Here is a 23,030-nt window from a genome sequence, read left to right as displayed (position 1 = left end):
CCATTCTGGTACAAGCGTATTGTGCGGCGGCCCCATAGTTATCAGACAATAAAGAGGATTTTGAGAGGGACACCTGGACCCCTAAGTATTTTATGCCCTCGGAGGCCCATTTGAGAGGGAATTCGCATGCAGGCTGGGGGGTTGCAGGAGTAAGGGGAAAGATTTCTGATTTAGAGTAATTTATGGTGAAGCCCGAGAATGTGCCAATTTTGATAATTTCGCTCATGATCGGGTCGAGGTGGACTGAGGGGTCTCTGATATATAAAAGCACGTCATTTGCGTATAGTGATATCATTTCGGGAGTATCCCGCAGGCGAATCCCTTTGCGCACGTGGTTGTTTCGTACGCTATCAGCCATGGGCTCGATGGCCATAGCAAATAACAAAGGAGAGAAAGGGCACCCCTGTCGTGTCCCCCTGTGGAGGGAGAAGGGAGCCGATAGGCGAGAGTTGACCAAGACTCTGGCCACCGGATTAGTGTATAGCAGTTTAATGCAGGACATCATGTATGGGCCAACCCCCATCTTCTCCAGCACCGCCCACAGATATTGCCAAGAGACCGTGTCGAACGCTTTTTGGGCGTCTAATGTCACGGCCACCGCGTTGGCTTGGGGATCAATTCTAGAGATGACGTTAAACAGCCGCCGAATGTTTAAGGCAGTGGAACGGTCCGGAACAAATCCGCTCTGGTCTGGGTGAATCAGATATTTCATGATGGGGAGGAACCTGTTTGCTATGATTTTGGCGAAGATCTTGGTATCGGTATTGATGAGGGATAGAGGTCTATAAGAGCCGCACTCATCCGGGGGCTTGCCCGGCTTAGGAAGCAAGGTGATGACAGCTTCTCGCAGGGACCGGGGGAGGGTGGCAAGGCACAGCGACTCCTCCCAAACCTCGTGAAGGCGCGGAGCGAGGGGAGCAACATGCTCCTGATAGAACTCGGCGGTGAGGCCATCCGGACCGGGGGCTTTCCCCTTAGGGAGGGCCGAAATGACAGCAGTGATCTCGTCAAGGATGAAGGGAGCATCTAGTTGTTCTTTGGCGGCCAGGGATATAAGGGACATTGGGATGCTGTCTAGCAGGTCGTCCAGCTCCTGCGGGCTGGGCTCCGGTTGCTGGGCATAAAGGGTTGCATAGAAATCTGCAAAGGTCTCAAGAATGGGCCGGTTGGACCAGTGTCGCACTCCGTCGTTGTCAATGATACTATCAATTCGTGCCCTACCTCCCTCGGCCCGGGCGAGACGGGCAAGAGTACGGCCTGGTCTCTCTCCCTCACCGTACTTTCGGGCCGTGATGGGACGGGTGAGGTATCTTATCTCGCTGTGGGCAAGGGACTCGAACGTGTCTAGTTCAGTTCTAATTTGCGCTAGTCTGGGCGGAGTCGGGGTGGCCGCATATTCGCGCTCTAGCTCCCCAAGCCTGGACTCAGAACGGCGCAGAGAGTTTCTAATATCTTTTATGACCCCAGCCTCCCTGGAGATGCACATGCCCCTGATGAAAACCTTAAAGGCCTCCCATCTCACCCCGTCCGTTGTGTCATGGCGCTTGTTGCTATCAAAAAACGAGGTGATATCTGCAAGAATGTCAGCCTTGAAGACTATATCGTGTAGTGCGTCAGACTTAAATCTCCAGTTAGAATGCAGAGGGAGGGCCGGGCGCAGGGCGATATCCAGCGTGATCGGGGAGTGATCGGAGAGTGTGCGAGGGAGAATCTGTGAGGCGAGTGTTTTGCCTATGAGTCCCGCAGAGAGAAGGAAAAGATAAATCCTGGAGTGACTGTCGTGGACGGAGGAGTAAAATGTAAACTCTTTCGACATCGGGTGGAGTACCCTCCAGGCATCCACCAGACTGGCAGTGAGTATGTGTGCATGGAGGCGGCGAGCGGCCCTGGACAATGTTCTGGGTGCAACAACGGATCTGTCCAGGTCGGAGTCCAGGATGAGATTCATATCCCCCCCCCCATATGATGGGAACCCTAACATAGCCAAGGAGGATGTCAAGGATATGGTTGAATAAATCGGGTGCATCCATGCATGGGGCGCATGTGTTGACCAGAAGGCACTCCGCATTGGCTAGGAAACAGTGTAGGATCACATATCTACCCTGGACATCAATATGGCTGGTGCGAAGGGAGAACTCCAAGGACTTGTGAATCAAGGTGAGGATCCCTCTGGATTGTGAGGAGAACACAGTGTAATATTTGTTGGGGCCCCTTGACAGGGCGAGAGAGGACGATAATTGTGCGAGGGCATGAGTTTCCTGTAAGAAAAGTATCTTGACCCCGTGCCTCTGGACATAGGCCGTGACCCTGCGTGCCTTTGTGTAATTGCTGAGCCCTCTGATATTCCAGGACATTAGCCTAATGGCCATTCCATAGCAGTTTAGGGGGGATCCGAGTAATGTGCGTCATACATTGCCAAACAAGAGCCGGCCACTTGTGCGGTGGCCTGATGTGTCATATCAAAAGCTGCCACTGTCTCACCATTTTTGTTATTATAACATCCCCAAATAACACCTCCCCCTTCCCTCACTGCCACCCCCAACCTAGCAGTGCCCAAGAACCCACCCAAATTCTCATGGCTTTTGTGCCAAGCCCAACGTGGCTGGACCAACCCCCAAACCAAACAGGGGAACAGCCCATGAACTAAACAAGCCAAACTCGGCATTGCAACTGCAGCGGGGGTAGCTGCTGCCGTGAGCCCAGTCAAAATAGTTGAACGGTGGAGTACACCAAATAGCGTACAGCGGTGGTTAAGTTAAGTTGTAAGAGGAGACTGCATAGTAGGGCACAGTGAGTAGGGGCTGTAGGGATAGTGAATCCAAGTATAGGTGCCATATACCTTGGACCTTACAGCTGTGACCCACGTTGCATGTCACGAAATTTCACAATGAGTTACGACAATAGGAGAATTCACAACAGGAAAGATACATGAAGTTACAAGTAAATCGCAAATAACAGGCGTGGTATTAGTACCACAATGATGCAAGTAACAGGTGCATGGCAGGCCGGCTCCATCCTCATCAACGGGGTCACCCCCAGGGCCCGGGACAGGAATATGGGACTCAATAAATTTCACCGCCTCCTCAGGGACAGTGAAAAAGTACAGTTTATTAAGGTGGGTGAGCTTCAGCCTAGCAGGGAATAACATGGCATATTCCACCTTCCTCTCTCTGAGCATTTTTTCCACACCATTAAATTGCCTGCGCTCCATTTGAACACTGACAGAGAAGTCCGGGAAAATGCGAATGATCTGGGACTCAAGTCTCAGTTCCCCTCTTTCACGGGCCAGCCGTAGGATGTGGTCTCTATCTCTGTAGCTTAGCACCTTGGCTATAATTGGTCTGGGGCAGTCGCCCAGCTTGGGGCGAGGGGCCAATGAGCGGTGGGCGCGCTCTATAGTAAAGAAGGGGGAAGTTGAGGATCCCCCAGGAGGTCTCTCAGAAGGGCCTCGACTGCGAGTTCCATTTTGCCCTTGAGGGCTGTCTCAGGAACCCCTACGATGCGGATATTATTCCTGCGGGACCTGGATTCCAAATCATCGCACTTCGCCTTGACCTGATTCATATTCCGCACCAAGTCCGAGACCGTATTCTGGAGCACGTGTACTTCGTCCTCAGTGGCACCAATCCTGGTCTCGGCCTCACCCAGCCTAGTGCCATGCTGATCCAATTTGGTGCGTAGGGAGGCTACATTGGCATTTATGTCGTCTAATTTTTCGTGAAATGACGCAAAGTTTTTGGCCATAGTCTCCATGAGCGACGCAAGGTCTGGCTGAGGAGAGCAAGAGGAAACATCCGAGTCGTCTTGAAGAAGGGCAGCCCCAGCTTGGTCTTGCTTGGCTAGGGCTTTAGCAAACTTGTCCATTGCCCCAGCCTTGTTGGCCCCTCGTGCTTTGCCGGACATCTCGGGGGGCACCTTGATAAGAAAGAGAATGTTTTCGTAGGAAGACCGCAATGGGGCCCAAGGGGTTTAGAGAGGGGCTTGGCCCGTAATCAGCGAAGGGTAGGCCGTTGCCTGGGAGGCAGAGGGAGGGAACACCCCCGACTGGCGTGTTCCGGGGGCAATAAGTCCACTCAAGGGGCAAGCAGGGTGTCCGAGTGGCAGCATGGACTGGGGGGGGACAGTGTCCTGCGGCACCCGCCTCTGAGCCACGAGGGCCCAGGCAGAGGCGGCCGGTAGTGGAAGGCAGCGTAGTCAGAGGCGCAGGGTGCCCCCGGGGCGTGGCGAGAAGGTGCACAGACTAGGGAGAGAGGAGTATTGGACGCCTAGGGTGGCACCAGCAACAAGAGAGTGGTCGCAGGGGAGCCCGATGAGTCTGGGGGTCACTTCCCTCTCAAAATGGAACAGGCGCAGCCCAGGAATGAGGCAGAGCAGGAGGGCACGATGCGCAGCGACCAGTTCCCTCACCCTCCTCAACTTGGGACCCTGCAGGTCGAAGAGTGGGTGTCCATCCAGGCCGTAGCAGGCCCAGGATCCGCAGCAGTGGGTCCAGACGGAATCAGGCCCCCAAACCTCTGCTGGGGCCCCTGACAGGGAGGCCACAGCACAGCCCTACGCCCCCGCTGCCACAGGGGACCAGCGAAGCAGGCGGCGGAGCCGCAAAGCAGAAGTGGACAGATAGCGTCTGTGCAGGGGCCGCTCCAGCATCCCGCGCCGTGTCCCGAAGTGTCTTCGCCCCTGCCGTCACAGGGAACCAGCGGCGCAGGCGGCGGAGCCGCAAATCAGGAGTGCTCGGGTGGTGTCAGCCTGGGGGCCGCTCTGGCAGCCCCCACAGTATCTTCGCCCGCTGGGGGCCGGCGCCGTCAATGCCGCCGAAAAGGCTGGAGCGGTCGGCGGGAGAGCCGCGCCGGCAGGCCACAGGCTCTGGCGCACCCCTGCAGGGGGAGCGGGGCGCGGGTGTCAGCAGCACTCGGGAGCAGCTGTCCGCACTGTCCAGGGAGGGAGGGCGGAGAGGGGGCAACGCCCGGGCCCCAGGCGGCCGCACTCCAAGCCGCAGGGGAGCGAACCCTCACGGTGCGATGGGGGGGGATGGGCTGCAACCAGAGTCACGCGGCCCGGAGGCCTCAACAGGCGGCAAAAGTGGCTCTGAATGCCCATTTTAGCCCAGAAACGGGGCATTATGTAGCAGAGGCGATGGGCAGCAGAATGCCTGGGGTCCCAACTCTAATATAGCTGCAGAACCGCTGATTATGGCGGATGTGTAGCTCGCGGGCCACGGAGCTTAAAAGCTAAGCGGCCATCTTGCTGGCTGCTCAACAGCGCCCCCGCTAAATTTGTGTTCTAAATTCTTTTCCCACCTCCTTGCTTTGGTACTGCTTCGGGAGTCTGTCAAAGATATGGAATACGTCGGAGGACCCAATCCCCTCGAAGAACAAGTTACTCTCTTACCTGGTAACGTTCCCTCCCTACCTTCCCCGCTGCAGAATTTCTTATGCGATTGCAGCTTACGTTTCCGCAAGGCCTTGTGTGTCTGACTGGCAGAAGACAGGTGGCACACGTTCTGGGGGAAAAAACTACAACTGAGGCTAAGGGCGTCTGACGTCCTACTTATCACATCGGGTGACGTCGGCCGCCGGGGTCGGCGCATCGACGTCATCGATGTAGGATGCAGGCGCCGAAAATATTCCAATGCAGCACAGCTGTGGTGATTACTATCAAAGATATGGAATACGTCGTCGGACCATCCCATCGAAAGAATGTTACCAGGTAAGAGAGTAACTTGTTCATCTCTGCCAAATGTGGCCCTCCTTTTCCCCACATGTAGGCGGTGGTAACTCCACCCAGGAATCATAGTTTGCTGTAGTGGGGTGAGAGAAAATAACCACAAAGGGAGAAAGGTTTGTGTTTTTTCAGAAAATGGCAATAAAATAATGTACAAAGAAGTCTGTGGTTCTTTCCTTGTAAGAGCTAAGAACAAACGGCTTGCTGTGCTGAATTCAACATTTTCCAGCCTTTCAAGAACGGGTTGAGTGGAAACCAAAAAAAAACATATTTTGAAATGGTTACCAGCCACTTTGTGAGAGGGAGGTGATTTTGCACTTTTTTTCCCCTTAGGACATGCGTGGACGGAATGGAAGAGGAGGGTAGGAAAGCTGAATGGGAAAACGGAAAGGCACACATTTCTGAAAAGTAGACAAAATTCCAAGTTTAGGAAGGGGTGATTTGCGCAGGTCAGGCAACAACTATGTAGGGAAAAATTCCATAGTTTAAGGAAGAATCATGAAAATGACAGAAAAAAAGGTATGTGAATTTTAAGAAAAGCAGTGCCCCGCTACATTCCCCCGACTCTTCCAGTTAGGAAACCACACATTTTTCCTAATGTTTCACAAAACAAGCATTACCACAAGCCAAAAACTGAGCCATGGTACACCGTGTTTTTATGATTACGGCCTAAACAGACATACGTAGCATGTGTAAGTAAAGAAAATAAATATGGTGAGGAAGGGCAAGCATACATTTTTTGAAAGAGCACAGGCAGACCTTTTGAAGGCTAGGTGACTTGTGCAGGTTACAAAAGTGTATAGTGCCTAAAGCAGGGACTAAATGTAGGTCACATTTGGGAAATTAAAGGGTTGTGTGACAAAGTGCAGCAGCAAATGTTTGAAAACCATGCAAAAACAACAAATGTCTTACCTTCCCACATTCACACAGGTGTCACAACGAAAACGGTACCTCACATGTGTGGGTGCACCTACCTGGGCGCAAATCGAAAAGGCTAATCCAGTGGTAACCCCAAGTCTTTTGGGGGAGCAGATTTTGCGGGATTTTGTTCATGTGGACAACCTACAGATTTGGGCCTAGGGTGTCGAAGCCACCAAGGAAAACGGGGAACCCCATGCATTTTCGAAAAGAAGACGCACATGGGAATCCAAAGAGGTCTGACTTGTGCAAATTGCCCCAGTATTTATTATCCACAATCCCTGGCAAAGTCCGAAATTTGGCAACAAAAACACAATTTTCAGACATTTCCCTCTGCCCACCCACCGAAACATGCCGCCAACAACACATATCCTACCTTCCCATGTTCCCACAGATGTCCCGACGAATCTAAGACCAGCACCCTGCTGCAGCAGTGTGCATCCGCACCAAGGTGTACAAGCTGAAACCGAGAAACCGGAACTGCTCTACACCGCTGGCAAGTCCCATAGCAGTGAGAGAATGGCACATGCAAACGGGGACTGAGCGAGAACTACAACCTAAGATGATGGCCCCATTTAAGGATATGAACCATCCCTAGACTATCATGGACAACAAGAGGAAAATATTCCCAGATAATTTACTTCAAGGGCACCTCGATGGGGCTCCATAATATGAACAATGCCCTCATCGGGTCGCCATGGCGCGGTAACAATTATATTGCATTCTTATTTGGTGCATCAGCATTGATGTTATTATCATGAACAACAAACACAACAACCTCTCTAACTGCTTACACTGCTACTGAATCTCTTATCGAAAAATGGTTAGCACCCACTGCATTTTGAACCAGTATCCATAGCATTGTGTCTACATCTTCTGACTGTCATCCACAAATGAGGCGGGGGTAATGTATCACTGCCATCGTCAGATTGTTCCAGGCCCTTACATCCTTGCTTACCTCCTTTAGATCCCTATACACCGCTCTATGCCAGACTACAGATTCAGCCATAAACCATCTCTCCAGGTTCCCCCACCATGCCTTCAGTCTTGGGCCTGCTGCTGTTTTCCACGCCATTTGATATTTTCCGCTTGGCTAGGATACCAATAAGGTCCTTAATTCTTGTGATAGGAGCCGTCAAGTGGCTGCACGGAAGCATCCCCAGCAGACACGCCTCTGCGGATCATGTGTACATATGTATGCCTCCCCGGGTCCTTCATCAGCAATCCTGACCAGAATCCTCTGATCACTGGTCAGAACCAGAACATATGTAACATGTCAGCCTGATAATACCTGCACCTGGGAAACCCTTCTGCGCTCGCACCCTTTAATTGGGATATTCTGTGTTGTGTCGAATACACCCTGTCTGTCACATTGAGTTGCGTAGATTTAAACTTAGCGTTTCTGGACACCTTTGTGTATTGTAGTGCTTTAGCCTATTCCCCATCCTTAAACGCCTTACCAAATTCAGACTCACATTTTTCACGCACTCTAGTTTGCCCTCACTCAATATGCTTGACAGTATTTCGTATAGTCTGGATATCGCATGTCCCCCACCGACATGCTGTACATTAGTTCCAGTATGGGGCCGACTTCTGCGCTCCCTCGCCTACCTGGCCACCACGTTTTGATTGCCTTCACTAAGCGTGTGTATGTTAGGAATTGACCATTAGCTATATCCTGTTCGGACACCAATGTTGAGAACTCTACCAGCTTGCCCTACGGTAGCAGATCACTGAATATGATCACCCCTTTGTTCTCCTATAACTTGCTAATTGTGCCCACTTCCTTGTGGTATTGCCCCATATTGCAGCTAATGGTATGTTTGTTTATTGAATTTATATAGCGCTTTAAGCCAAAGCGCTTTACAATATAACAACAGGTACAAAAGTGAGAGAAACCTATATACAAGCATGAACAGGTAATTAGAACAATAAGTAGAACTATTTACAAGGGGGGGTGGGGATAGGGTAGAGGAGGGGGTAGGCGAAGGGAGTAACGGTTAGGATTTGAGGAGGGAGGGGAGGGGAAAGCATATATACAAGCATGAACAGGTCATTAGAACTATTTACAAGGGGGGGAAGGAGGGTGGGGATTGGGTAGAGGACGGGGTAGGAGAAGGGAGTTACGGTGTAGGATTTGAGGTGGGGGGGATGGACAGGGGGAGGGGAAGGGAAGGGAGAGTGATCTGGTGTCCTCATTGCCTTTTAAGTAGTATGTGTTACTAATTTAAGGTCAGAGGGGAAGGAGAGAGGATGGGGGAAAGGAGGGGGGCAAGGGCAGGGGAGGAGGGGTAGGGAAGGGAAGTCAGGGGGGAGTGTAGAAGATGAGCTTTCAGGCAGTGGCGGAAGGATGAGTAGGTAGGGGTGGAGCGGATGGAGAGTGGGAGGGAGTTCTAGTTCAGGGGGGTCAAGAGTTGGAAGGAGCGGAAGCGTGAGGAGGCACATTGGGCTGGGGGTACAGTGAGGGGGTAGAGGTTTGCTGAGTGGAGAGAGCGGGAGGGGGAGTAAAGTGAGAGGAGGGAGGAAAGGTGGGGGGGCGCTAAGTCATGGAGAGATTTGTAGACAAGACAGAGGAATTGAAATTTCAGTTGTGAGAGGAAGGGAAGCCAGCCAAGTTGAGTGAGAGAGGAAGAAATAGAGTCTCGAGGGCCGAGGAGGCATAGAGTACAGATAGAGGAGTGGTAGAAGAGGAGAGAGGAGCAGTAGAAGAGGCGGGAGAAAATGAGGGAGGAGATTAGGAGTTTGGAAGCCTGGAATGTGAGAGAGGTGCAGATCTTGCGGATGTTATAGAGGTGGTACCGACAGGCTCGAGAGGTTACAGAGATGTGGTTGGAGAAGGAGAGAGAGGAGTCGAGGTGGAGGCCAAGATTGCGGGCATGGGAAGATATGGGGAGGTTGGAAGGTGGAAATTGGATGAAGGGAGGGGGAAAAGGGGAGAGAGTATTAGGAGGGAAGAGAGGCACCTCAGTCTTGTCAGTGTTGAGGGAAAGAAAGTGGGATGACATCCAATCTTTTATGGCCGTGAGGCAGGAAGAAAGAGTGAGGTGGAGCTCAGATGTGAAGGAAGAGAAGGAAAGAAAGAGTTGGGTGTCATCAGCATAGAAGTGGTGGGAAATGCTGAAAGAAGAAATGACTGGGGAGAGAAGGGAGGTATAAAGAGAGAAAAGTAAGGGTCCCAGCACAGAACCCTGAGGGACGCCATAGTTCAGGGGGGGCTGGCAGCGGTGTGGCCACCCCAGGAGACAGTGAAGGATCGATTGGAGAGGTAAGAGGTGAGCCAGGAGAGAACAGAGTCTTTGAAGCCGAAGGAGGACAGGGTGCTAAGAAGTAAGGGGTGATCTACGGTATCAAAAGCTGCAGAAAGATCAAGGAGGATGAGAATTGAAGATTGCTTAGCGTATCGAGCAGTGAGGAGAGAGTTGAGGACATAGGCGAGGGCTGTCCCAGTGGAGTGTTTGGGGCAGAAACCAGATTGAGAGGCGGGGAGGAGTGAGTGGGATGAGATGAAAGCAGAAAGTTGTGAGTAAGCAAGGCGCTCGAGGAGCTTAGAAATAAAGGGGAGAAGGGAGATTGGCCAGAAGTTGGAGGCAACAAGAGGGTTAGCAGAAGGTTTCTTCAGGATAGAGATTATGGTGGAATGTTTGAAAGCTGAAGGAAAGGTGGCGGAGGAGAGACAGATGTTGAAGAAGGTGCTTGGGTAGGGAATAAGGAGGGGGTACATTTTGGGGATGAGGGAGGTGGGGATGGGATCAGAGGGGGCAGCAGTAGGGTGAGTTTTGGACAGTAGGTGGGAGACACATGCCGGGGTGATAGGAGAGAAGGTGGACAAGTTGGCAGAGCTGGAAGAGGGGGAGCGGGTAGGGGGGGAGAAGGAAGGAGAGGATGTTCTGGCGAAGAGAGAGGATTTTGGATGAGAAGAAGTTGGCGAAGTCAGAGGGAGAGATGGGAGGGTTTGTGGAAGGGTCAGAAGTGGAAAGGGAGAGAAGCCGAGAGAGGGTCTGGAAGATACGGCGAGGATGAGAGGCTTGTGAGTGGAGGAGGCTATAGTAGTAGGAGAGTTTGGCAGCTGAGAGGCAAGAGTCGTAGAGAGAATGATATGAGAAATAAGAGGATTGATTAGTCAGAGAAGGGGATTTGATCCAGCATCGTTCGAGGCGTCAGAGGAGGCGGCGCATGGACAGAAGGTGTGAGGAGAGCAAGGGTTGGGGAGGTTTGTGAGAAGGGGAGAAAGGGAGTAAGAGGATATAGTTGGTCAAGACTGGAGGTTAAAGAGGAGGACAGTGTGGAGAGGGTGTCATCTGCTGAGAGGGAAGCAAAATCAGAGAGTGGGGAAGGGAGGAAGAACATGAGTCGTGGAAGAGAGTAGGGTGTTAGGCAGAAACCTGTGCAGTTCCCTTGGGGACCACTGCAAAAGATTTAAGACTACAGGTATAGCAGTAAACCCACTTGGTAGCAGTCTGCACCACCCAGATTTACCTGGTAGCTGTGGCTGAGCAGTCAGACTTCCCTCAAGAAGAGTTAGGCAGTATGTAAAGTATACACAATAGGTACTCAAATACAATAGCACAAGCAAACACTGACCAGAGCTTGGTTTCAAAAGTATATAGTTATTTATTTATCAAACACACATAAGTTGAAATCACTCTAGCAAGATATAGTAAAAACACTTCAAACACAGTTATAATGGAAGCAGTTTCCACCCTTACTCCTATCTAGACAACTCTAGGTTAACACCACATAATTAAAACAGAGGTGAGCGCTTAACGTTAGATGACACTCTAGTAGGTTCAAGAAAGGGATAAAAAGAAACAGAAAACACACCACTCTAAGGTCCAGAACACTTGCAATAGGCTCAAAGAAGCACAAAGTCTCAGGTGAGCAAAAGTCACTAGGCAGGGCCCACTCTTAGAGTAGCCGGAGCGAAAATGTGCCCAAGATCACACTGTTATTAGGGATTCAAAGTCTTGCAAAGAGTTAGAAAGAGTTTAGAGTGGCTTAGAAAGTTTAGCCAGGGTGTTCCAGGCACTCCCAGGTTCGAAAGCCGGGGGCTAAATCTACCCCGTACAGTCGGTAGCAAGGGAAGCCAGGCGGAACACGGTACCTTAAGCGGAAAGGATCCTCCAGCGGGGGCAGTTGTTCCAGGCAGTGGCAGCAAGGCTCGACGTCGGTCAGGGGAGAAGAAGTTCTCGCTGAAGAGCAGAAGAAGAGGGTCGTTGCACTGCCCGGGAAGAAACCAGCCGCGGAGTCCCCCGGTTAAAGGGTTGTACCGACTTTCGTGGTTGGGGTAAAAGTGGTGGGGTTCCGGTTGCCGGGGTGCTTGGCACTGGCAAGGCGGCCACGAGATACCTCGAGAAGCGGAAAGAAGGTGAAAACTGGTTGTCCCCACCAGTCAAGGGAAGGAGCCACTCCGTTAAGAGTTCTCCTCGGTCGTCGGGAAAAGTGGTGAGACGGTTCAGCAGGGCTCCACCGGGTGGTGTCGTCGAAGCAGGTCGGCTCAGCTCTTCCCTCGTCGGATTCTTGGTCCTGTGGCGACTTCTGAAGTTCCAGTCCCCAAAGCCCTGCTTTTATGCAGCAAACCCCCATTCACCCAGCCTAGCTGTCACTCAAACATGCTAAGTGGTGAGCCGGCCGGCTCACCACTTGGGCCAATCAGGACGGAGTGCGACTTGAGTTACCAAGGTAACTCAGTCCAGGGTGCCTAAATCCCCCTCCACCCCTCCTAAGTACCCCAGACAGAGTGGCACCACTTTGGAGGGCTTCTGTGGAGAAGCCCGCCAAAAGTGGAACAAAGGGCTCCACTTTGGGTCAGAGTTACAGAGGCGAACGCCAACGCCATTTTAGAATCAAGTTTTGGCAAAAAGTCCCAACCGGAGTTATAATAATAAATATATAAACCGGCGGTATGTTTAAGGCTACCGTAAATAAATAATTAAATGTGTTAGCCTAAAACAATGGGAAATCCCATAGGGAAATATTCGCGGTCGAATATAAAAAGTAGTTTCCACTGCCACCAGCCAAAACTCGATCAGGGGGACGGAGACGTGCCCCCTCGACTAACAGACCCTGGGGCAATCGAATTGCCCCAGCCAGTACGTCCACAATATGATGGTTTGTACTGGTTCTGTTCAGGATTCAAGAGTAGCAAAGTCTTTGGTGACTTTACATGCCCTGGGAGACAGTAGTCAGTCCCAGGGTATGGAGTCTATGTTGGGGAGTCCCTAGGACACCCCTGGGTTACGGCACAGAGGGTGCTGTGTAACCCACATCACAAAAATACATGAGGCCCTATGGAGTAAAAGACCCCATAGCCCATTCAACACAAGGTTTAACCAAGAAAACACACTTCAACATGTCCAAGAGTGAGGGTAAAAGAGTCTCACTCTTGGCAGGAGAAAAAAAGAAACCCCAGAAATCCAGCAAAGCTGCTGGGGGACTCACTAGGTAGGGAAATTCAGCCTAAACAGAGAATTCTCCCTAACATAGGGTTAAAGTTGCGGAGGTCGCGACGAGAGAAGGAGGCAGGGGAGGGAGAGGTGGGGGAAAAGAAGGGGGGAGGAGTGAGGGAGAAAGAGAGCAAGGCGTGGTCGGAGAGATAGTTGGAAAGAGAAGATACGGGGGAGGAAGAGTTAGAAGAGAGAAGAATTAGATCAAGTGTGGAGCCAGAGGAGTGGGTACGGGGGGTAGGAAGGGGAGAGAGGAGGTAGGAGTCAAGTAATGAGAGAAGAGGAGATGAAGGAGATGTGGATGAGAGAGGGAGGTTGAAGTCGCCAAGGACAGAGCGAGGAGTAGGAGAAGGAGAGATGTGAGAGAGAAGATGGTCAAGGTCTTCGTAGAAGGAAGAGAGGGGGCCAGGAGGTCTGTAAATAATTAAGGAGGAGATTGCGTGAGGAAAGGTGAAGGATTTGTAAAGAAATTCAAAGGAAGAGAAGGTGGGGAGGGTGAGGGAAGGGTATGAGGGAAGACATTTAGGGTGAAAAATAAGGCCGATGCCGCCTCCACGACCAGGGTGGCGTGAGACATGGGAGGAGGAGGAGGAGGAGGTGGAGAGAGACGCAGGGACTGTGGAATTGAAGAGGGGGATCCAAGTCTCGGTGATGCAGAGGAAGAGAAGATTGAGTCGGAAGTACAGGTCAATGGTCGCTGTGGCTTTATTGCAGATGGAACGGGCATTCCAGAGGTCAATATTGATGATGCTTGAGGGGGTAGCAGTGGGAAGATGGATGATTGGGGCGAGAAGGGATAGTGCGGGGAGGGAGGGGTGGGCAGGGGTGGAGGTTTGAGGAGGGGGTGGAAATTAGGATGAGGGGAAGGTAGAGGAGGAGGAGGAGGGAGAGGGGGAGGGAGAAGGATGGAAGACGACGAAGGGAGAGACAGATGGGGTGCATGGCAGGGAGGGGAAGAAGTAAGTGCTGGTGGATGTGGGAGAAGTGAGGACAGCAGGGGCCAGAAATAGGGGATGCAGCAGAGAGTGATCAAGGGGGAATTGGAGAGGTCAGCAGAGCGGCAGAGCGTCCAGGGCAAAGGGGTGGGTAGCAGAGGCTAGGAGGAGTCCCAAGGGGTAGGGGCCAGAACGGCAACAGCAGGGGCCTAGAGTAAGGGTTGCAGCAGGGTGCGATCAAGAGCAGCTGGAGAGATCAGCAGGGCAGCAGAGCGTCCAGGGCAGTGAGCAGCAGAGCGTCCTTAGAAGAGAGGACAGTGGGAGAGCCAGGAGGGGGCAGTAAGGCAAAGGCGTGCAGCGCTGTTGGTGGGCTCTTTGTTGTAGGGTTACGGGCTAGGGTTGCGTGCTGGTTCTTGGCAATATTGAGGTCAGGCGAGCCAAATGCTATGGTATGCTTGAGGTCAGGATTTGGCCTGAGAGAGGGCCCAGGGTTGGCGCGCCTTAGTGAGCTTCCCTCTCCGGGTGTATCAGTGCAAGCTCCGGCCTTCGTGCTGCTCCTTTATCCACCTTCTCAGTGCACACTCCAATACACTCACCCCTCTTTCGTGTGCTTTCGCTTGCCTTCCCTGCATTCTCTGCGCTTTTCTGGGCTCCTGCGCTCGCTTGTTTCCTTTTGTTGACTTGGCCTCGGGGGTCTCAAGGTGGTTCCTCAGAATTTGCCCACACTGACCGTGTCTCCCAGTAATGCAGCGTTGCTTTGGCAAAGGATTTTTGCAGAGTTTCGAGGTTGTCACTGTCCGCACACGGCAGTTCCTCCCTGATCGTTCTGGCAGTGTCAGCAGTTAATTGCCTCTGGGCACAAGGTAGGGGCTCAGGGTCAGGCAGTTATCTGTGGGGAATAGGGGTGTGCCGTGACACTGATCTCCAGGCCCTGTTCCATAGCCTCCCACCCTGCGTCACCAAGTACAGTGTATGCTTAGGCAATGCTCCCTCCGTCCACAGTATTTTTTTCAAGTAATATGGTTGCACTGGGGCTTGTAAAAGGATGGTGTTGAATGTAGCTTTGTCGGCCAACCATTGTACCACGCACTGCAGTTTCCCCGCTAGGTAATACAACTCGAAGTGCAGCATTTTTATCCTCCACCCAGGCCTTTATAATCTCTACAGAGCGTGCTCAATGGTATCCTTCTCTTTCCTCCCCATATGAATCCCGTCACCACATAATCCAACTTGCAGATGAACGTTCTAGGTACCTCAAAGTGTATATTTGTAAAATAGTACAATAGGTGAGGGAGAACCACCATCTTGAGAAGAGCCACCCTCCCCATTACAGAGAGTGGCTGTTTGGACCAAATGTCTATTGACCTAATGACTCCCTAATGCGTCTCCAGCCTGCTCTTCACATCGTGCCACAAATTCACACCAAGGTAACGGAATGTGTGAGCGGCCCACCGTAACTCCATACGAGGCATGAGTGTGTGGTTCATTTCCCCCCCAGCGCGGGGGATCAGGGGAACAAGCATTATTTGTCCTGACTGACAGTGATACCTGAACGTCTTGCAAAATTTTCTAAAATGTCAAGTTTAAATGGGAGATTTATTGTCAGGTTCGCCACATAGAGCATCAGCATGCAGCGAGACAATATGTGCCTTCTCATTCACAGTTCTGTCTCATATTCAGTTCTCGGGAACGCAGCCAGGGGCTCAAAGGCTAATATAAATAACATGGGAGAGAGTAAACATCCCTCCTTTTTTTTTTATTTCCCACCTGTCGATATCTGTTTGTCCATCTTAACTCTGGCCGCCGGTTTCGTGTATATTAGCCGTACCCACCTCAGGAAATGTGCCTCAATGCCAAAGTGCAGCAGGGAGGCATATAGCCAGTCCCACCCAACTGAGTCGAAGGTTTTTATGGTGTCCAGGGATGCCACAGCGTATTGTACTTTGCTTGCTCTGTTCCTATCTATGATGTGATGTAGCCTCTGCAGATTCCAGTAGGTGTTTCTGCCCAGTACATACCCTGTTTCATCTGTGTGCACCAGTGTACCGACCACCCTTTTTTTGTCTATTCGAAAGCTTTGCTGGCAGAATTCTGCAGTCCTGATTTACCATGGAGAGTGGCCTTTGCGAGCTGTATTTCATAGGAGGTTTGTTTGGTTTCATAATTGGGATTATAAGGGATTCTCTGATACTATTGGGCAACACTTTCAGCTCATACACTTCGGTCAACATCTCTAATGCTGTAGGTGCCAATTGTGTGACATATTCCTTGTAGAAATCCGCTGGGAGCACATCAGTCCCCATAGTTTTACCCGAGGGCAAGGACCGTATAACAGTCTTTAGCTCAACCTCTGTCAAGGGGGCGTCTAGCAGTTCCGCTCGCTCCCTCTTGAGTCGGGGCAGTGGAATCTGGGACAGGGCCTTCTTAATGTCCTGCATGTTTCCCTCCATTTCTGTTCATATAGTAGTTTGTAATATCTTCTAAATACGTCATTTATCGCACTTTGTGTCCTTACAGTATTGCTGCATTCGTCCTGAATGGCTGTGATCATTGCCCTTCTCGTTTCCATACCAGATGAGATGCAGACCCATGTTCCGTGTGCAGAGACCCTGTAGAGGAGCACTGCAGTGTTGGAGAGACGGCCCAGATGCAGTGAATGACCACTTTTAGGGGTCCTCAGAGAAAGAATGCAAGCAGAAGCGAACAGAACCAGCAATCGCAATATCGGTCAGAAGACCTCCAGGATGCACATCATGCAGAGTGAATCTAAGAAGTCTGTTCTGGAGCAGAGGAAATCACTGACGGGCCCATAGGTCAGCACTCACCCTCTAGAACTTGTAAGACAAGATAGCTGCACCATGTGAAGAAGGGGGTGCAGGATTCACTTACTCCAACACGACTCAATGAGGACTCAGTAAGTTGGCAAAGGGAAGTCCATTTAATGACAATTACATCAAACAGAGAAACAAATGGAAATCAGCAGCATTGCGATCACCTGTTTCGCTCCGACTTCCTCGAACTTCAGTCGGACAGCAATTCTTATAGGCAAAAATCATCATCACTAACGTCTAATTCTATAAAAAATCATCATGCAATATAATTGGTTAGGAAAGGTAACTTAAGTATAGGTGTTATATCTGTATATGATAATAGGGCATGCGGAATGGATAGCTCTTATCGGGTGGGCGTCTACGCCCATCCCTCTACATCACGCGTGAAAGATGTCACTACATCTACGACGTCCTATTGGTTACAGTATCTATAGGACTCCAGATAACTTGGTCCATTGTGATTGGGCAGGTTACACCCCTAGACATACATTTCCACTTTTAATTAGCAGCATGCAGAATGGACACTCCTGTGCCTGTTGTCCCAAGTTTCACACTGCCTCCCTTCCATCAATCAGTGTTTTAGGGTGATGTGTCAATTAGTTGGCTAAGGATGGCCTCAAAACTGTAGTCTCTTATCGGGAAAAGTTATGGCATCCTCGGGTCCTGGATGACATCAGGCGATGGTACTTCTTCGCGCCTGGCTGGTCACGTGTTAGTTCACCATGAATCTGCTTCAGTTTCCAGCTTTTAGTGCATTTAATTCTGTTTCAGCCCCGCCTCCTGCATGGGCCCCCTTATCTTGACCTTCATGAGGCAGGCTGGTATGCTCTGAAGTTGGAGTCTTGTGAGCTGACGCTCTCCTCCCCTTCTCTGGTTGACCTCGATTTCCTAGGCATGAGCCGCTCTTTGTTGTGTTTAGATTCCGCTCCTTCACTTGCCTTTGGCCGGTTTACGAAACATGGCCTGTCAGGCCTCTGGCAGCCTGGGTACATTTCTGCTTTTACAAAATGGAGTCGAACTTGTATATAATGTGCCTTGTTGAGGTAGATATATGGTTGGCGCTTGCCGCTCTATCATCTACTAAGCATTGCAAGCAGTATCGATTTCTTAGCATCTTGCGTTTCAACCCTATCTACACACGTTTAACAGGTCGGTTGCTTTCATCTTGTCTCGTAGCACCATTTCCTCACATTTTAACATTGTCTCCTCTTTGTGTCCATTCCATTCATTTTTGTAGTTACTCGCACTGGCGTGTTATCTTCGATAGCTGCTTTTGTTCATTCACGAGTCTGTTCAGGCCCTTGTGTCATTTCCACTAGCCTTCCATTAAGGCTTTTGGGGTGTCTTCGTGGACCATGTGTAGGTACTCCTCATTTTGTATCAGCGGCTGGTATGGCTGTCTGATAGGGTACCATGCTGCCCAGGGTTGTCTGGTTATGGGTACTTCAACCGGTATGGATCTTCTGATGTATGCTGGGCAGAGTCCCAGTGCAGCTCTTTGTAGGTTCATTTGCTCTTCATACGTCACATACCTTGGCGAGTACGCTCCTAGTACCTCGAAATGAGGGGAAGGGGTGCAGGCCATGTCTGGGACCTCTTTTACAAGTCCATGAGTGCTAGGTGCAGGAGTCCAGTCTTGTGTCATGATCTAGTGTTGGTTATGTTGCCGGTTCCTCAAACAGAGTCCTAGGTGATGGCGGAGTGTGGACAACTGTCACAGGTTGGACGGACAGTCAAGAGTTAGCCCACAAAGCGGTGAACAAAACAACCAGTGAAGAAGCACAATAATGACTTTGAGTTGCATCAGTGGCTGCCCCATTCAAGACAGGGAATTACCAGAGAAGACACACATGGGTCACTCAAAGAAATGCAGCTATAGAATTCCAGTCCAAGGTGTCCCCCCAACAAAGCAGACACTTGTGAACAACAGTAACATCCAGGGAGCAAACGGGACTGTAGTACCAGAGGATCAAACTGTTCCCACCAAACCAGTAGGGGAAAAAGCCAGAAGTAGAATTTATCTGAATGGCAAGAGGCTGAGCTTCTCCTCCAATGGGCTCCAGAGCCTGCATCAAAGATTCCAACAAAGAAAACTCTGCGACTACATTCTCTCCATCTATGTTCGCAAAGTCTTATGTAGGTGCCAGTGAAGAGTTTTAGACTCCATAGATAAACATTTGCAGAGGGCTGAGCATACCCCAGCCATCTACTCACCATCAGTACATCATTCAAAGGTTTGTCGGCCTTCCAATCAGGCAGAGCTAGACTCACCCCGACTTTCACAGGCATGAAGACACAGAACATACCACGCACACACAGGCACAGACATGTTTCTTGTAGATCTTCATCCAGCTAGGACCAGATCGATCTGTTTCCCTCAAAGGAGCCTTTGCAAGCTCTGGTTTCGAGCTCAAGTTGGCAGAATGACCAATATGGCCATTCCCGCCATGAATAACAAAGCAATACCACAAAGAAAATAGCCAATTTAAAAGCATTAGGAAGTCATGTTTCTCCTTTTCAGGGAACAAGTGGCTACACTGCAATGCAATCTTAAAAGTAAAATAGTTCTTCCAGTCTGTAAGTATGACGCACTGTCTGGTTTTGAGAACTCTCCTCATGACACACTAATTACAATATCATTGCCTAGGTAGCCATATGGGCTACTTAGTGCAGCACATCAAACGTGAAGTTGCAGTCTTCAGTGAGACTTTAGAAAAAGCCTCACTATTAGCAAAAATAAGTCAAGAGGGCTTGCTAAATGTCACCTGAAGTGGTGCCAAAGGTACCCCAATTTTTCCACAAGCACGCTCTCTCTCCTCTTGCTCAGCCATCGACTGTTTTGTTCCTCAGCATGACTGTGGTGCAAAGGGTAGAACTCTGTGTGGGTGTTAACTAAAAGTGCACATCTGGATACTGTGCCGAGGGGCTGACACAAATAACCAGACTGACACAGTTCAAGGGTGCTTATTCTTGCAATCAGACAGACGAACGACTGTGAATTCTTAGGAGAGGTCTTTTAGGCACAGCTGGCTCTTTAGGGAAATTGGGGGTCTTCTAGCTTTCCCTAGTCTAGCGCACTTTGTGTTCGGAGGGAGTCTTTTTATGGATGTTGCATTCTTCCACTCTGTGCCACTTGCTCTACAAATACACACAGTCTTGCATTGCCTTCCCTATGTTGGGCCCCAGATGTTCTCCTTTTTCTGTACAACTGTCCCTCCGATCTTGCACTCCGCCTTCCTACCTCCCCACTTTGATTTTACTTCTCGACTCCCAGTTACCACTATCTCCAAATCTCATTCCACAACTACCTCCTTCCTTTATCCTTCTTACTATTTTGCCTCATTACACTACTTCCCCTTGACTGCTATTACTACCTCTGAGCCACCAGTACTTCTCCACTGCTGCTCCTACTACCGCTACTACTGCTGTCTCATCCACTACTACCACTCACTACTACCACTTCCACTACTGCCACTACCATTCACTAACACTCACTACCATCCACTACTACCAACAACTACTTCCTACACCCACTACTACTCCATTATTCCCACAACTATCACCAACTCCACTACCACTCCACCATGCTATTCCTATTCTACCTTTACTCCTCACAGGCTCTGTTCTCACATACAGCCTCTACACAGACCCCTCTGTCCGATAACCACACCCTCTCCTCCACTGGTCTCTTGGATGTCTCTTCCACCTCCTGTCCTCAACCAACGAACTCACACCAAACCACTCACATACACCTTCTTAAATACCCCACTGCCTCCCAGGATTGCTCACTACTTTACCTGGCGAAATAACCTACCCTCATTGAGGGGGTGTGATAGCCAAAACTTAGGGAGGGCTCATAATTGCTAATAAGCTTCACCCCCTTTCTTCAAGTTGTGGCCATGTTTGTAACCCGGGCCTGATGAGGTCCAGGGAGGTCTGTTTCAAGCCATTTTGTAGGCCAAACATTGCCCCATATAAATCCCTAGTGCTCTAGTTGGGCTACCAGAGCTTTTTTTTTTATATATGTCTCTGGTGGTCTAGTGGATATTTTGTGCGTAGTGGTTCGGGGCTCCACTCCAGTTGTTTCTTTCATCTGTTGCCGTGCTGCAGCATCCGTGGCCGGTTCGGTAACATTGGCCCAATCCCGTGGCGATGTGCCGTCCGGTGTTGCAGGTTTCACGTTCACGCCCTCCCAAGGTGTTGCTTCACTGGCTCCTCCAGCGACCGGTGAGCTGTCAGCCTTGTGGTGCAGCTCTGTTACAGTGGTCCAGTGCAGCTCCTCTCTTCTCCTTCCGTGGCACTGTTGCTGCAACCTCTCCAGGTAGGAAGCAGATGGGGAGGGGTTCTGCCAGCCCATGGGCACCAGTAAAGGTCAGGGTTCGGGTTCTCTTTCCCTCTCCCGGCAGGGCCGTGAAAGCAGCCCTTTCACAATACATAGCTAGTTCACAAAAGTAATATTTTGCCATCACTGTTTTTTCTCTGGAGGGTCCAATCATTACATTTCTGTTCTCCCTCCCGCAGAATCTCAACATCTGCTCATTCACCCACTTTTTTCCAGACTTGTCCTTCCTATTTCTCCTGACTTTGGTTTCTTAGATTCAAATAAAGCCACCTTGCTATTTTTTCACTTAATACCCTCAATCCTGGTTGGGTGCAGGTTGAAGTTGAATATCCTGTATATAATTGTGATATGTAAAGACATTGTCATAAGACCTCTTTCAAATGCATAATACATGCATAGAAGACGGAGATGGGAATGTGGGGTAATTTGCAAAATCCAGGTATAACCATTTTGAAGGCAAAATAGTAGCAGTCCATGGTGCCATCATGTGCAATTTGCTCCCGTCAAGTCCCTAATGTACAGACAATTAAATCTGCTTCATGATGGATCTGACAGTGGTACTTAAACCCTTCATGGTACCATTCGGTTATGTTCCTTTTTGGTGGTCCAGTTGTACATTTTGATTGTATAATGCACTCTGAAGTGACCCACAAGGAAACCTGGCATGACATATATTAAAAGAAATGTATATTTTTCGCTGTCAAGCCAACTCACATACCATGTTCTTAAAATGTTCAACTCTGGATAGAATATAATCCAGGTTAGAATATATTTTTGTTACCTCACTGGAGAGAGAGTAACCTCTCTGGCTTCTTCTCAGGTTAACTACTCCGATTTCAATCACTGGGCAGGCCCAAGATGCCAACCTTTGCCTCCCTTACTGGCGGTGCATAGGTTAACACCTCTGATTTCCCACACTTGGTAGGTCCAGCATCAACGTCAAAAGATCTGGCCTCAGTTACAGAGGCTGGAGCGTTTGCTCAGTGGGCTCTAGTAGGGTATTAAGGCAAGAGTATTAGTCCTCTTGTTGGAGTAGAAATTCAGTTCAATATGTCATTGTTTCCATAGGTGAACGGAGTCCTACCTGTTCTTCCTCTTCTCTTTCCTGTCTTGTGGATTCTCGTCACTGCCTTGGGTGAAGCTCGAGTTTTGGCCCAGATGAGTAAAGCCTGTCCTTCTGCCCTGGTAAGTGTCTTATTTTGTTGTATGGAATTGTGCTTGTGTATTTGTAGGGAATGACAACTATTCTTTTCATTGGTTGATGACCTTTGAATTCAGATGTGGAGGGGGTGATGTCAACATTCTGGTGTATTGCACTGCTAATCCCTTTGCTGTTTGTGCACTGTGAATAAGTGAAACACTTCTGTTGCTGTCCATACAGTACACCTTATGAGCTTTATGCATGGGTTTGCTTTAGAGCACAGTAGCTTTAGTTATCCCTCACCCTTCTCGAGGCTAGAGATGCAACAAGACTCCTTTCCCCAGCATTTCCCTGCCATCAAATATTAGGACAGTTTGATAGTAACCAGTCTCTTCTCTTGCTCCAGATTGCTAAGTTTTCAGAGGACACGCTCAGCAGCTACACCGAGATGGTGTCTTCTCAGGTACCCACGTGTTACCAGCCTTTTATTTTCTTATCTCTGCCCGACCTCGTTATCCCTTGATTATTTACCCTTGATTATCAACCAGAACACTGCTAATGCAATGCCCCTTCCCTCTTCTGCCCTGCGTCCTATCTGTGGTGTCTGGCTCTAACTTCTGTGGTGGCAGCTTCACTCCTCTATGCCAGTGTGCTTGACCTTCCTGCATCCTGCTTGTCGTATGTAAACACCACCACTGC

At 50.1% G+C, this 23,030-nt stretch overlaps 1 protein-coding gene across 5 annotated transcripts in view; it reads left to right on the top strand.

The window, feature by feature from the left end:
• TMEM94 (transmembrane protein 94) overlaps positions 1-23,030 on the top strand; it is a 2,019,771-nt gene that overhangs the window by 706,550 nt on the left and 1,290,191 nt on the right. For 4 of the 5 annotated variants that reach the window (XM_069654803.1, XM_069654804.1, XM_069654801.1 and 1 more), the window contains exons 10-11: positions 22,259-22,375; positions 22,738-22,794. In XM_069654803.1, coding sequence (XP_069510904.1) covers positions 22,259-22,375; positions 22,738-22,794 — 174 coding nt within the window. The remainder of the gene's footprint in view (positions 1-22,258; positions 22,376-22,737; positions 22,795-23,030) is intronic. The other variant, XM_069654805.1, reaches the window with a different exon arrangement.

Source organism: Ambystoma mexicanum, chromosome 3q (assembly GCF_040938575.1).
Source record: "Ambystoma mexicanum isolate Mex_15411 chromosome 3q, UKY_AmexF1_1, whole genome shotgun sequence".
Lineage (NCBI taxonomy): Eukaryota > Metazoa > Chordata > Amphibia > Caudata > Ambystomatidae > Ambystoma > Ambystoma mexicanum.
This window is presented reverse-complemented; position numbering and strand designations above follow the sequence as displayed.